Source organism: Zonotrichia leucophrys, chromosome 4 (assembly GCF_028769735.1).
Source record: "Zonotrichia leucophrys gambelii isolate GWCS_2022_RI chromosome 4, RI_Zleu_2.0, whole genome shotgun sequence".
In the NCBI taxonomy this organism is placed as follows: Eukaryota; Metazoa; Chordata; class Aves; order Passeriformes; family Passerellidae; genus Zonotrichia; species Zonotrichia leucophrys.
The window spans coordinates 42011104-42027487 of NC_088173.1; the positions used below are offsets into that span (position 1 = coordinate 42011104).

Consider the following 16384-nt stretch of genomic DNA (forward strand, 5'->3'; position numbering starts at 1 on the left):
ACACTGGTCATGTTCCAGTTCATCCTGCGAGCTCTCCCATGATAGCCAATGCGAGAAGTTTCTTTTTGTGATTCCTGCTGTAGTTCATTGCCTTGCTGCATTCTCACAAACATTTTGAGGTTTCGTACCATTACACCTATGATTCCCCAGGGATAGGTGTAAGCAAAGTATTACCTTTTCTCAGGACAGGTTTTATCTGGGGAAAGGTAGACCCACATTTGGGCACAGAAGCTCTCCTTCAATTTTTCTTTTTCTAGTAAAATATCATTTGAAACCATAGTATAAACTAATGGAATGGTACAACCACAGATTGATTCCTAAGAGGAGGAATCATCCTCCAAAATGTCATGTTTCCTTTATGTGTTATAACTTTTTCAAAGTATAAATGAAAGTAGACAATCCATGGCAGCAATTTGTTAAACTTTATTAATTGTGAGCCATACATTGAACAGTTTACCTGTTGAAAATAAAAACTATGTAAGTTAGATGTGTCTGACTCCATACCTTCACAAGAAGTTAGTCTGCTACATTCATGTTTGTGAGTTAAGACTTACCATATCTTTATTTATCAGGTAATCAGACAATTTAGCTTTCATTGAACAGGGCAGTTGCTACATTCAGTGAGGAAACAGTGAAGGAACTGTTTCTTTTATAGTTATAAAAGTCCTACGTCAAATTCAGGAATTCAGTGTACTGGTACTAACTTCTAGAAGGTGTTTTTTTCTTGAGAAGTGCTGTAGCTGTCTGGATGCCCTCCCTGGGCTTGCAGAGCTGTAGGGCTGCACAGCCTGGTAGGAAGGGCTGACCTGTGGGGCCTGCCCGTGTTTCAGATTTGCCGCAAGCTGAACGGAGTGCGCTTCACCTGCTGCAAGAGTGCCAAAGACAGGACATCCATGTCAGTGACACTGGAGCAGTGCTCCATCCTGAGGGACGAGCACCAGCTGCACAAAGACTTCTTCATCCGGGCGCTGGATTGCATGAGGAGGTAGGTGGGGCTCCATGGAACTCTGAGCCAGGCCAGGGCTGCCAGCGAACAGGGCCTGAGGCTGGTTCTGAGTGCCCAGCAGAGCCCAGGCTGGTTCTGAGTGCCCAGCAGAGCCCAGGCCTGCCTGCACAGGGCCTGAGGCTGGTTCTGAGTGCCCAGCAGAGCCCAGGGCCACGGGCACACAGGGTCTGAGGCTGGTTCTGAGTGCCGAGCAGAGCCCAGGCTGGTTCTGAGTGCCCAGCAGAGCCCAGGCCTGCCTGCACAGGGCCTGAGGCTGGTTCTGAGTGCCCAGCAGAGCCCAAGGCCACAGGCACACAGGATCTGAGGCTGGTTCTGAGTGCCCAGCAGAGCCCAGGCTGGTTCTGAGTGCCCAGAGGAGCCCAGGCCTGCCTGCACTGGGTCTGAGGCTGGTTCTGGATGCCCAGCAGAGCCCAGGCCGGGGCCACCAGTGCACAGGGTCTGAGGCTGGTTCTGAGTGCCCAGCACAGCCCAGGCCTGCCTGTGCCGGCACACAGGATCTGAGGCCAGTTCTGAGTGCCCAGCACAGCCCAGGCTGGTTCTGAGTGCCCAGCAGAGCCCAGGCTGGTTCTGAATGCTCAGCAGAGCCCAGGCTGGTTCTGAGCGCCCAGCAGAGCCCAGGCTGGTTCTGAATGCCCAGCACAGCCCAGGCTGGTTCTGAGTGCCCAGCACAGCCCAGGCTGGTTCTGAGTGCCCAGCAGAGCCCAGGGCCACGGGCACACAAGGTCTGAGGCTGGTTCTGAGTGCCCAGCAGAGCCCAGGCTGGTTCTGAGTGCCCAGCAGAGCCCAGGGCCACGGGCACACAAGGTCTGAGGCTGGTTCTGAGTGCCCAGCACAGCCCAGGCTGGTTCTGAGTGCCCAGAGGAGCCCAGGCCTGCCTGCACTGGGTCTGAGGCTGGTTCTGAGTGCCCAGCAGAGCCCAGGCCAGGGCCACCAGTGCACAGGATCTGAGGCTGGTTCTGAGTGCCTAGCAGAACCCAGGCCTGCCTGAGCAGCAGCCTAACTGCTGCTGGGTCACCTCAGGGCAGGCTCTTTGCAGCGGTGTGTTTTATCTGTCATTAACAGTTGGTGAGACAGATATGTGAAATCTTGCAAGGGTCAGGTCAGCAACTGTAGAATATGAGCAGTAGTCTGAGCAGCAGTTGCTTTTAAAAAAAGTTATATTTCCGTTTTGAGGATATTTAAAAAACCTCAGGGCAGGCTCTTTGCAGCGGTGTGTTTTATCTGTCATTAACAGTTGGTGAGACAGATATGTGAAATCTTGCAAGGGTCAGGTCAGCAACTGTAGAATATGAGCAGTAGTCTGAGCAGCAGTTGCTTTTAAAAAAAGTTATATTTCCGTTTTGAGGATATTTAAAAAACCATTTGCACAGTCATTAAATTATTTGTTCGACATCTACACATACTGAGAAAGCAAAAGAAGCATTTGTTACACATGGCAATTCTTACTAGTCATGTTATTGAAAAGAAACATCCAGGTAGCTTTGGACTGGTGGTGTTTGCCACTAATGCGCTTTAGAAGTGAATTAAAACATGTTTTATTCTAAATTTCAACTATGCAGAAATTGAGGCTGATATTATCAGGAATGTGTAATTAAAAGGTGTAAAGATTTTTCATTACCTGAGTCTTTGATGAATAAAAAAACCTTCTTGAGCAAACAAATTTCAATCATAAAATTAGTCCACCTGCTAGATTATCTAAAGAAACTTTCATCATTGGTTTTTATGAGCTTAATCATATAGTTTTAATCATATAATAAGAGTTCTAATCGCATTGTCAAGAGGAGTTTTAAAATGTGTATCCCCGACACTAGAATAACATATAACAAAGGTCACTGCAAAACTAATAGAAAATATTTTGGTCAGCCTGGAAAGAAGTAATTGAATTATATCTTGGACTTTTCTTAAACACAAATTGTTTGTATGGTGGATTTATAAAGATCCTAATAAGTAAACAGTCATGTTTACGGTCTGTAATGGGTAGTTCTGGACCTTCATATTTATTATTGCCAGAATAGGTACTTAATATGTAGATTAATACTGTAGGTTTGCCCACATAAACCCTTTGTCCTTTGGCAAAGATAGCTGTTCTAAAGAGAAAAGGTAATTTTATAAAGAGTAAATGAGCTGAGATGGCTTAGCTGTAGGTTTAGTTCACAAGCGCTACTAATGCAGTGAGATGTGGTGTGTTGAACTGAGGTGTATTGTTTTGGATGTATTGCACCTTGCATAAATCCCTCAGTGCCTGTAGTGATTCAGTGAATGAATGAGTTTTGTGCAGTCTTTCATAACTACATATTTTATCATTAATGAATTCTGAGTTTTCTGTGTTAAATTTTGTTTGTTGGCATTTCAAATGGTTTTTTTTTTTTTTTTCTGGTATGTCTCCAATAAATACAAAAGTATGTAAGCTACAGTAAGTTACCAGACAGGAAAATAATTTAATTACATAAAATCACCATAATGTTAGAATAGCTTTGAGTAGAGTAGGAGATTGGAAAATTTTCACAGACATAAATATAATTTTAAAAAACCTGAACTTGTTAGTAAAAAATCTAGTAGGTTTTTGTAGATCAAAATATAAATGGTTTTGAGTGGGTTTATGTCATGTGACTGATTTGAAAGTTGAGAAGATTAACACATTAGGTATATTTGCAGGCAACAGTAATTTGAAGTCACAGAAGAATGTTGTAAAGGCAAAAAATCAGAATAATACTTAAAAATTAAACAAGCAAATATGAGGTTGAACCACCATTACAAAAACATAAAATCTATCAGTTATGCTGTAGTTTCAAACAGACAAAAGCTTTATCCTGCACTTACCCTGTATATGAATTTCAGAACTGAATTAAAGTAGGTGGAAAATGAGTTACTTTGACTTGGGTGATAGGATTGTCTGAGGACTAAAGCAAAGGCTTTGCAGTAGTGGCAGTAGCATACAAAATAATTTGCACCATCAGGATAATAAAGAAATAAATCTTCTAACTATGCTGGTTGCTATCAGTATAACACAATACTAGAGCTTTAAAAATAAAATATAAAAAAACCCAGCCAAATTCCTCTTTTTCCCTCCCGAATTCCAAATTTTCACATCTAAGAAGAGAACCTATTTTCCTTCAAGGGCAGACAGAGAAAAACTGTTTGCCATTTAAATTGCAATTTTAGCAGGTTTTTTTCCCAACGAATCTTCTCTAGATCACTTTGTTAAACTTTATCAATCAAATCCCTTTGTGCTGATTGCCACAAATTGCTTTTAAGCCTTTCAGAAGAACAAGTAGACATGAAAAATTCAATTTTACCATCTAGAATCCTAACAGTTTGGGCTGACCTTTGAAAGGCTTCTTTTAAGAGTTAACAGTGGGAGGCAGAGACTGCTGTGAAACTAAGTGAGCTGTAGAAGTAAATGGTGATTCAAAAGCAGACTTTATTGGAAATGCCATAATTTTGAGATATGAAAATTATAAAGGTGCCTGTGTAGCCATTAGACTTTTTCTTTGTCTGCCAGTGTTTCTTTCTCTGTCTGACAGAGCTTTTGCAGTGGAAAAGGGAAGCATGTGTTTACAGGTTCATGCTTTCTTGCCACCAGCAGCTTGGAGATGCAGCCTCCTGTGTGCTGCTGCTTTTCAGCTTCTTCAGGGTGCCCAGAATTTTGAGCAATCCAGAAGTGATTCCCAAAGTTTCAGCATATTTGCTTTGGTGTACATTACATAACTCTGTTTTGGAAAATACTGTCTGTAGCTGTTTTTTTAATGACTTAGTTTGTAAGTGGAATTGTTGTCTTTTAGTGATAAACTCTACAATGTTTGTTCCTTCTTTATAAAAAAAGGCTGTACAAGAATTGTCTTATTAGTTCTTCCTTTCACTTATGAAAAATGTGGAAAATGAAACAATGATGGCAATGCACACTTTATCATTTACCATATGTAATAGATGGCTTTGTCCTCAGTCATAAGTCTGGCCATTATGATGCTGCAATTGATGTGTACCTGGAGCAGCCATTCTATAAATAATTCCACATATTATAATTTCCTTGATATAGGTTTGTGACTTCCATTGATCTTAGTGACAGGCATAGTTCAGAATGAGGAAAATCAATATATCATCCCCTCTGTATCAAGTGCTTGTAATTCACATCATATTAAAATCCTGTTTATAATGTCTCTGCCACTTCCAAGTCTCTTTTTGCAGGCATCAATATTCTTATTTTTCCCTTCACCCATACCTGAATGTTTCCTATCATTCAGTGTTAAGTCTATTCCAAGAGACAGAGAGGCACAAAACTGGTTTACCTGAGTTCATTGCAGTATCTGTCACATGATTCTATTTTTTTGGTCTTTAGAGCTGACTACTGTTAAGGGAGGATGGACTGGTGGGCAACGCATAATGAAGTAGATCTGTAAAAAAAATAGATTTTTTTTTCTTTTTAAAATTTATTTCTTTTCTGATTCTATTTAGCTTTATTGTTTCAGTGACAGGATCCCTTTTGGAGGCTGTGGGTAGTGAATAACCTCAGGATCTCCTGTCATTGGGCATGTTTCCAATAAAGCCTCAAAGCAGTAACAAAGGCCATGACAAATCCACTGTCTATGGTGAATCCTACATGCTGTCAGCCTTATCATCGTTCTGAGCTGGGCACAACACCTGTCACGTGTTTCTGACATTGAATACAAAATTTGACTCAATGTGGCACACACTGTTTCCACTTGAAATGGTTAAGGATATTTCAGGGTGTCTTAGATAAATTGCCTATCAAAAATCTCCCTGAAGCACGAGTTCAAAGAATGAATGATCGGGACAACAAGTATTGGACTTTTGATGAGCCAATTATAAAGAAAATATCTCCTTTTTTAAAGAGCTGTTTGAGGACATTAAAAATGAGTGAGTTGAGGAGGAGGAATAGCTGTAACATCTCTTTAATCAGGCACTTTCAGGTGTTCTGGGTGTTGGCCAGGGAAGAGCCTGTACCAAACACCAGAGCTGTAATTGCCACATGGACTAGGAAGGAGGAGCAAAGGGCCAGGATTAGAGGCAGGGATGATCCATGTGCAAATCCCTCTGTGCCTTTCACCCATCTCCCAGCTTTCACCCTGCCCCTGTGAGCTTGTGGCAAGAGATGCAGCACATGAGGAGTCACACACAAGAGGAGCCACAAGTTCTCCTCCAACTTTTTCCCAGCCCATCTGACCTCCTCCACCTTTTCTTTTTTAATTTAAAAGTATAAGCACAGGGCAAACAAAACTTTAAAAAGGCAAGCCTGACTTCCAGTATAGATTTTTACATCATTCTATGGCTCTTTAGAAACTTAACATCTCTATTTGGAGGTGGAAGCCGTAGATGATTTGCATCACCTGATGTACTGATAGGAGCCTGGGCATTAAGTAACAGTAAGGTCCCGTTTTGGTGCTTTGAACTGCCATCCATCTTGTTTTCTAAAAATGAATTCACCTGTTGTGATTAGACAAAGCTAGCATGCAAGTAGTTAGATTATTGTAAAATATTGTTTGGTGTTCACTTTTGAGGTTTTTCTAGTTGCTTATGGAAAACTTCATTAATTTTCTCATTCATTTAGTGCTTTATTGCTTATTAAGAGCTTCCATGAAAAATTCGGTCTTAGCAGAAATCAGCAACCAGATGTTTTATAATCACCAGACTGAGTAATACCAGGTTTCTTCCTGTTATACTTCACTTTAATTAAGATTTCCTGGAAGAGTGTGTGGGAAAAGTCCTGTATGCATGTTCATTATCTGTTGAAAATTCAATTCTACAGCTGAATTACCATGGCTTTGGCCATGTTCAGCTAAATCTCAGGAAGAACAACACTGCCAAGTCTAAAATTTAGATAAGAAAGAAGCAGGAAATGAGAGTAAGAGGGCAGTAGTAGCATACAATAGCTAGTTAAAGCTATCAAACATGAAATTTCTTCTAGAAGTTACTGGCCTCTAAACCAGTGTTCTTCTCATAACACTGAGGGAGGGGACAGGGAGGGCTCATAACTTCCTGTCTGCAGTCCCAGCAACCTACAGACTGTCCAAAGGTTGGAGGGGGCCCACAAGGAAGAAGCAACCAGCTGCTCTTCCAAACAAGGTGGTTTTGTGATAGCAGATCCTGCATTCCTTCAGGAGAAAGGTGATGGAGTGTCAGGCTATAGCTCTGGCTGCCTTGTAAAGGAAGCAGATAAATACATTTCTAGGTTTATCTTTCCTCTCATTTTAGACTCCCTTGATCCCTTCATAAACTTAGTTTCCTATTGTAGGAATGCTCTCTGGCTCAGATAATCATCTTTTCTTGTTCAGCAGCCTGGTTTCAGTTTTTTTTCCTAAGTCCCATCCTTTGGAATGGAACACTGGCTCAGGGCCAGCCACCATCTCTGGGGGCTAGCCTAGTGCTTAAGATGTACATGACATGAGAGAATTCAGCATTCAATCTCCACATTATCTTTTTCCATTTATTATTATGACGCATTCATAAGGTGACCAGGCACATTCTGTTATACAATTGTGCTTTCAAATAATTAGAGTCCTATTCAGCTTCAGACATTGGATCTGAATTTTTCTATCTCAGGTTCTTTAGGGAAAGAATCTAAAATCATATTGGATACCAAAATAAAAGGAGAGATGTAATTGTGTGTCATCATCAGCCCCCATATTTTATAACCATAATTTGAGGAACTGTCTTTGATGTATGGGGGTTTTCTCCCTTCAGTCTGCTGCTTTTTCTTTTTCCAATGAGCATTTCCCTGTTTCTTACTCTCTTGCAGTAACATCTTAGTGTGTGGTATTTTTTTAGAAACTCTTCTGACAGTGACTTTTCTCAGCTTAGTTTTAGCAGTAGTTTCTGCTTGTTGCTTTCTATGGCACCTCTGGTTTGGTGAGTGACATTTTGTAAGTGTGTCATTACCATTACAGCAGTCACTGGAATCCCTGGCAGCAACAAGTTGTTTCTCAGTATTAGCTGCAATACAAGTCCTGGTAGCTGTTTGCAGTGCAGTGACCAGAGGAGTTTCCATTTGGATCATTATGTACCTATTATGTATTTCCTACTTTCATGATGTTGTCTGCAGTCAGCTGGAACTAAACCCAGGAATGGAGGCAGCAGTATTATATTGCTATCCTATTGTCTAGATTATCCAGAGATAAAGCTGGGAGATAATTTGGGGAATTTGCATTCTTAGTAGTGGAGGTCTCTACTATAATTTGTATGAATAGAAAGCACATATTTATAAGGAAGTTAAGAAAATGTTGGAGTCCTGCCAAAGTGCACAGCCAGCTCTACAGCTGACTCCTAATGATAGAACAGTTAAAGTAGTTTCTGCAGCCCTGGGACTTAGTGGTGCTGCAGTTGTCCTGTGGTTCTAACCAAACCCCTAATGCCAAAATCCCTGGGCACTGCTTTGGCTGTGCATCTGCAGTGCTGTTCCTGTCCCCTGGTCTGGCTTTACTTCCCTGCCAGCCTGTCTCCTCTCCCCAGCCTGGAAGTTGCCATGTGTGTGTTGTCTTCCAGCAGTGGGAAAAGCCCTTGGCTTTTCTGCTCTGTTGGAGATGCTCCTAATGCCCCAGGAAGGTGCCAGAGCACGTTTCTGCCTCTGCAGAGTCTTGTGATTCCAGGCAAGGCTTAGCCAAGATCTAAAGTCCCTTAGACCACGGAGATCAGAGTGTGGGAAGGGAATCACTACTCCCTCTCTCTTTTGTTAAGGGATGACATCCTTTGGTATGTGAACCAGCCTCTTTTGTTAGGTTGCCTCTTACTGAGGGAGACAATGCCTCTGTGTGTGCTACTCAGGAACTTCACTTACTGTTCCATGAAATTGTTGTGTAGTTAATAGATTAAAAACCTTCCTTTCTGTCCCTCTCATTCATCCTATGGGTTTTCTGATGTATCATCAGCTTTAATTTCATGCTACAGCCTCCCCTTGGCTGCACGTCTCCTTACCCTTGTGTGAACACTGTAATGTGTGAGCCTTCTTATCCCACATTTCAGTTTAGCTGAACTCAGTCCCTGTGCCCAAAGAGGATATGTACAGATTGCTGTTCCTTCCCCTCACACCAAGAGCTAGCATGTGCCCTTTACTTCTAGAGAAAGACAGGCTAAAAAGGCATCATATTATCTGCAATAGATCACTGAGATACACCTGACTTTAAAAAATATATATATTTACTCTTCAGCCCCTCTCCAGTCAGCATTTTTCAGATTTGAGGAACTTGTTTAGATTACTAAAACATTGAAAAGACTAAGGTGCAATCTGATCACACAGTCATGTATTTTATAAAACCCTGTTGTAGGATCATCTGGTTAATACTTTGTGTCCTGGGTGAACTGAAAATCTGATGAAAATATATAATTCCTGTCAAAATAGTGTTGGCTTTTATATTTGTTTTGCAACAGTCATTCCGAAGTTGGTGGTTTTTTTAATTTAAATTCCTTTATAATTCTTTCATAACTGTTGATAGCAGAGCATCTACAGAATACAAAGTAATCAGCTCAGAAAGGTTTGCAGTTTCCAGCAAACTGCCTTGTGGTGTGTGGTAAGTAAAATATGTGAGGGTCCAGAGTAGTTTGTTGTGGAGTGTTTTTCATATGGTTTTGGTTTTGTTTCTTTAGGGTTTTAGCTCATGATGTTTAACCAAGACTGGCATGGTCTCTGTTCTAAGTTTATTTCTCCTAAATGGCTGTTACATTGAAAGCCTCAGGAAGGCAAATAAAAATGGCTAAACTGGCACTGTGGCAGAGGCATTATTGGCTGGTTTTGAAGTGATCAAAGTAGCATCAGGCAGAGGCAAGCAGCTACAACAATATCTCATTCTCAAAGATCCATTAAATGATTCTGAAAATCCACAAGAGACTGCTCTGATAATATTGGCTATAACTGGTTTGAGTATTTATTCCACTTGCAATTTTTAAAGTCAAATGTTTTTTGATTTGAAAAGCTTATAATTGACAACCAAAGGGCAAGAGAAAGAAATGCTCTTGGATCTCTTTCAATTTTAAAGTGGGAGAAAACTAGTACAGAGGTGCCAAGTCCTTTATCACATCATAGTCCTTCCTTTGTTTGAAATTTCATTTGAATCTACTTTTTCTTTAAAAGGGCCTCTTCTCATAGACTGTTTTGCTTTAAATAAGAGTCCTGTTGCTGTACTTGAATGTGCAATAGCAAAGCTTGTAAATAATGTTCATTACCTTACTGACATTCACTTTTCTGCATTCACATTCTGCATTTTTCACACTCCTTCTTGCTACTTGGGTTCATGCTGACATAGCAAATGCAGCAATGCTGGCTGCACAGTTCAAGGCTCTCTGCCTTCTGGACATTGCTGAACTGGTGAGTAAGCTTTTGAGTGCTGACGGATAGTCTTCCCTCAACATCATCCTGAATAAAATCCTCTCTGGCTTTCCTGCTGTGTGGTAGCCTCAGGGAGAAGGCTGCTCCCTATGTCACCTTTCTCTGTAAAAATTTGCTATCACAATGATATTATCAGCAAATTTGTAGATAACCACATTAAAGTTAGTTTGACGTTCATTTGCCGTGTGAAGACGCTTTTTGAATTTATTTTTCAAGTAAGTTGACACATATCAGAACACTATGATGCTGTTCATTTTCTCTCCTGAGCCATGCAAGGAGCCCAAGATGTGCTGCCTGGCAGAGGTATTTTGCTTTTGCTTCTGTAGGATTGTTTTTCCCCTCTTAAATTGCATTGCTGCATTCTGTAAATGCTGTCATGCTCTTGTAGCAGCTCACATCCTTCTGTTCTTTCTTGGAGGGAAAAGTACAATACATCATAGAATCATGGAATGGCTTGAGTTAGAAAGGACCTTAACCATCACTTCATTCCAACCCCCTGCCACGGGCAGGGCCACCTTCCACTATCCCAGGCTGCTCCAAGCCCCATCCAACCTGGCCTTGAATGCTTCCAGGGATGAGGCACCCACAATTCCATGAAGCCCTTAGTGTGGACACAGCCTTATGCTTCAGGCTGTCTTTGCTCTACAGGAGATACAGAATACTGTGTTGTGACTGTGGCTATTGTCTGTCTGACTGTAAGTTGCATAATTTCAATCTAGTAGAGCAAAAGTCAATAAAATGTTTTTCTGGCTAAAGGGGATTGAGATCACCTTTTGGTGATGCTTGACAAGGCAACATTGCATACACCAAAGCTTTGCTTTCTAAGTATGTTGGTCTGTGTTATAGTGCACATAATATGCACACACACACACATGATTATATACAAATGCAGAATTCTATTTGTCACATTGCTGATTAATTAGATGACTTAATGAAGTGAATTATTTAAAATGGCTTACAAACTTTGTAAATCTTTTTCCAAGACAGGAAAATGGTTTTAGAGTACTTTATTTCTGCCTCACTGTGGTTTGTGATTGGCAATTAAAAGGTAATTAAAACACTTGAGATTTTCATGTCCTGTGTTGCCCTGTAGGTTTATTATCTTCATGTGATGATCTTTGTTTGTAAATGAAAATTTTGGTGGGATAGAAGCTCTAGGAAAATGTGGTCATTTCATACAATGTGATCAAGCTCTTGTTCTTGGTTTTCAGAGAAACTTGAGTGCAGTAACATTTTTTCAAATCAGACACATTTTCTTACTTTTACACCAAGGGTATTCACTGGCAAGACAATGCTGGGTACAGTAGTGTAGAAAAGTATTTGTAGGCTTAGCAGACTTTTTAAAAATCTTTTTGTGACAGATGTATCTCAAATTTTATATTTTCTATCCTAAAGGCAGTCATTCTTCCTGCTATCGCAAAGCATCTTCTTTGGTGCAGCACAATATGGATATGTTAAGATGAAGAGACTGATCCTCTGATCAGACCAATCAAAGCCATTTGGAAAGCAAAACTCACACGTTTCATAGTCCCAGCTGTGCAGTCCATTGAGTACTGTGTTGATAACAACGACCATCTTCCTCAAGTGCCTTGAATTTTGACGTGTTTTTCTTTCCCAAAATACTGGCTTGTGCCCCGTACACATACTACACTCATGAACAAAAAGCCATATAATAATAATTTTTATTTTATGTGAACCAAAACTAATAGCTCTAGCAAAGTGAAAAGAATGACACTGGCTAGAGATTGGCTGTCAGAGGTCTGTGGTGAGCCTTGTTCCATGCCCTGCTCTGAGCAGCTCCAGCAGCTGTATGCCAAGTAGGGAAGGGAATGCAGATCTTTATGATGCTGCAATCAGCCCTTTCTGGCCAGTCTGCTCTCCACTAACAGTCCACACCAACAGTCAAAAGGCAACTTCTCCCCATGCATTCAGCTTTTCAGGCACAGATGAGATATCCATCCTCCCCAAATGTGGCTCTCTGTGGTGAGGACTTCACTGATCTCTATGCTAATGTGTAACCTAATGGAATAATGTGTCCACACTGGGCTAGGAAAAGTCTAAAAGCCTTTCTTCAGACAGGACCTACACCTGGTATTACTGTGGACTGCTTTATGCAAATACTACAGCTTCATTATTATTGCACCACAAAATGCATTAGGCATCTAATTTCCTTTGTAAATGAAGCAATACATTACTTCAATAGCTACTTTTGAAGCTTTCTGCAACTTAAACCACAGCTGTTAAAACTATTGGAATTAAATGAACCCCCTCTGAATTGTAATCCCTGAATAAACTAGAAGGGTTTTTTTAATTATAAGGTTTATTAAATTAAAATATACTACAACAGAGTGGAAAAAGTCAAATGATCTTATATGGCAAAAATAAAAATTTGAAGCTCGCTATCCATACTCCATTGGGTATGGAATGCCAAAAGAGAAATAAAATACATTTCATCTTGTTGCAAAGCCTAATGTTCTGTACCACATTATAATGTAGCCCAAACCTGACAATTCCTGGCTCATAAATTTCTTGGTTTTTCTTTTATTTACACTATAGACAAAAATCAAGTCTGTCCTTCAAAAGTACTCTGTCGTCAAGTGAGCTTGAAAGTTTATGTTGTTATCCATCATGTTTGACTATGTTTATGGCACTGGAGATAAAATCTAGGCTTGTGAGGTTCATTTTTTAGAGGATACAGTGGCAGAGCAAGTATGGGCTGGAGATTATAAAGCTCTTTGAAGATGAGAGGGAAAAAACATTGGGTGATTGGCATTGGAGAAGTTATTTCCAAAGACCACTGAATTCTGTGCAACACTTATAATCAAGCTGTTTCTATCATAAAACTTTAGATACCTATTGTATCCCAGTTAAGGACTCAAGTTCCCAAAACTGTCCTGGGGAGGATGGTTAGTAGCCTGATTTAGAGGCCCTGAATCATCCTGGGGATGTTCTGTAGAACTAGAGGAAGCCTGGGCTGTTAAATTTGCCTCCCAAAGACTTGCCACTCATGGTTAGGGAATGTTGCCTTTTAAAGGAGTTGGATCAGATCTCAGAAGTGTTTTCTGTAGTTGTCATGGTAAATACCTGAAGGTGAAATAAAGGTATGAGGGCAAAACTTAGCATGAGGAAAATTTTGCTGTCATCAGAACTTGATGGGCTTTTAAACATATGCTTGTCACTAGACACTAATTTATTTATTTATTTATTATCATGAGGTCAAGGAAGCCAGAAGTTATTAGAAAGAAGAAATGGGTAAGAAACTAAATGTGTACTGTTAAGTTACTCTTTAAACTTTAGCTGCTACAAGATATAGGCTGCTTGTTTGCTCAATTCATATGATAACTACTGCATGCTTTGAAATAAGGGTAGAAGTCCACTTTGGTTACTTTCCTTGTTTACATAGAGAGCAGTAGCCATCAAGTGATGTGATTATAGTGCCCTTATGCTAAATTCTTGTCTATTTTCATAGAAAAACTTTATTTGATAACTCTTCCTGACAAAGTTACTTTAGCTTGCATAATTTCAGCAACATTACAAATTCTGCAGATATTTAGCCATTTTGAGTAGATACATGTGCAGAAGTTATACTTCTGTACTGAAGAACACTTTTTCAGTATTTCGTTAGATGTTGCTCAAGTTTTTCTACCATTGTGATTTGATGTGTTTATTTTTGAAAAAAGAACTTATAATCAGTGTTCCTTAGTAAAAATATGCAGCTAATAATTTGAATGAATGGGAGGGAGAGGAAGCTTTCTAAATAAAGTATGTCCTGTTTATGGAAGCAAGAGTTTATGGAAGCAAGAGCCACAGAGCTCTTTCCTTGCCCTCAGGTTGTCTGTTGCTTCTTCAGTTGTTAAATTACTCTGAACTCAAGAGAACATTATTGGTCAAATCTAAACCCATTACTTTTCCATTGAAATTTCCATTATCTGTGAGCAATTCCATCTTGGGGAGGATTATAATATTTTTCATATACTGTAGTGTTCTGCATGTGCTTCATTACTGTGCACCATACATGGGAAAATGTAATTTATTATTTCATACATCAAAATACTCTGTCTGCATTGATGAGCATTCTTGTCTGACAAGTGCAGCTGCTGGCCTGCACTCACATATCTTTAACTTTATTTGAATCTCATATCTGCCATCATTAACAATTCATGCAAGCAGAAAAACCAAAGGAAATAGTTCAAGGAATTCAGAGTGCTTGCTTTAACCAACTCCAGTGTTCTAAGAGAGTAGGAAGGATATTATGAACCACATAAAGAGTGCACAAGCCCTGTCCCCTGTGTACATTAATGAGATAACAAGAGATGCCTGTAGCTCAGCAAAGATGATTTTTTTAAAATGCTTTTGCTGTTTAATTGCAGCTTTTGTGTTTTATAGATTTTATTTAAGCTATCAGTAGCTGTACATTAATAGTGTATTTAACACAGAATTGAATACTAATAAAAAGGGACAAGTGGACTAATTTCCATGTGTAAACCAGGCTCTGACAAGATGATGTGAACTAATAATAAGTTTTTAATAAAGGGTAATTGAGAATAAAGCTATAAGAATAGTTGAGATCTTTAAAAAAAACCAAACCGAAATTGTTTAGTTACCAGAAGCCCGTAAGTGCTGTCCAACAGACATAGAAGCTCAGGATTATCCAAAAACCAGGGACAGAATCAGCCTGCTCAGATGTTTTTGGAGGCTGGCTGCCCTTTTTCATAGTCCCCTGGCCATGAGCAAGTGCTAGAGAGGACTGTGAGTGCTGACATCCCTCACTCACCTGAAAAGGCAGTATTATTAGTAATGAGGTTCATGTGGAGTGAATTGCAATATAATTGAAGGGCATTAGCATTTATTAGAAATTGAAAAGAAAGTGGAATTCCTTAAGGCCTGAAATTACAGGCATTTGGAGACGATGAAATGTTTCTCATTAACAACCTATGTGCTTTTTGGCTGCACTGTAGATTTTTCTGTATGAACACCTGGCCTCTGGCTCATATTTATTTGATCCAAACACCTGAAGCATATGAATAAGTGTTATTGGTTTTCCTAGTGACTGAAGAAGGCATGGCCAGAAACATGAGCATACCAGAATATATGAATGTAATACAAATGTAATAAGAATGTAATCTTATATACATATAAGAATATAGTTGAGAACTGTATTCTTATAAAGAGAGTGTAAAATCAGAGGCACTGGCATTGCCCCCAGCACAACCTCAATCCATGTAGTCTAATATTTTGTAGTTATTTCAAAATACAGGGTTTTTCTGGAAAATTGGAGCAGTGTTTAGCTAAAGTCGGAGCACCGTGAGATGATGAAACTCTGAAATGTACCTTGAACTGTTTTCCTTCCAGTGCACATAATAAACAGTGCATATAATAGAGTAGAAAATGCACTGCAGACAAAGGTCACTCTCCACCACCCCAGTGAGAGATTTGTACCCACTTGCTACCTTCTGTGTCCCATCCTGGGGAAGGAAGGAAGGAATACTCCAACATTGCTATTGGCATGCTGCTTCTTCAGAAGAAAATAATAATGGATGAATGTTTCCCACAAAATCTTGGATGGTTCCTTTTTTTTTTTTCTTTTTTTTTTTTCTTTTTATGTTTTGGATTTCTCACAGGAAAACACCCTCTTTTCCCAGTGATTGCAATTGCCACCAAGTGTGGAAAGCCCCATTGCTGTTCTGCTTGGCAATTGCATATGTGGCTTGCTGAACATGTGCTTGGGAACATTCATACTTAAAATATCTCAAACCCAGAGACTCCAAAGTTTCAGGAATTGGCAGGTTCTGTAGAAGGTCCCAAGGCATTGTAGTTTAAACTCTGGTGGTAATGTTTCAGCACCACTGGTCATGTGCTTGAGAGAACACAGTCTGCAACACAGGAAAGACTGACTTTATAAAAAACTTAATATGTATCTGATAGTTCAGTCCAGGTCAGGAAGTAAATTGCCATTTTTTTCATCTTTCAGAGACTTAGCTCATGGTTAAGTGCTGCTGACAGTGTAGTGAACTCCTCTTGTGCTCAGGGAGTCTTGAGCATAG

General features: G+C 40.0%; 1 protein-coding gene across 22 annotated transcripts in view; it reads left to right on the forward strand.

The window, feature by feature from the left end:
• INPP4B (inositol polyphosphate-4-phosphatase type II B) overlaps positions 1-16384 on the forward strand; it is a 263711-nt gene that overhangs the window by 198177 nt on the left and 49150 nt on the right. For 21 of the 22 annotated variants that reach the window (XM_064711309.1, XM_064711308.1, XM_064711307.1 and 18 more), the window contains one exon: positions 831-985. In XM_064711309.1, the coding sequence (XP_064567379.1) occupies positions 831-985 (155 nt within the window). Of the gene's footprint in view, positions 1-830; positions 986-11735; positions 11854-16384 lie in introns of those variants that run through there. The other variant, XM_064711318.1, reaches the window with a different exon arrangement.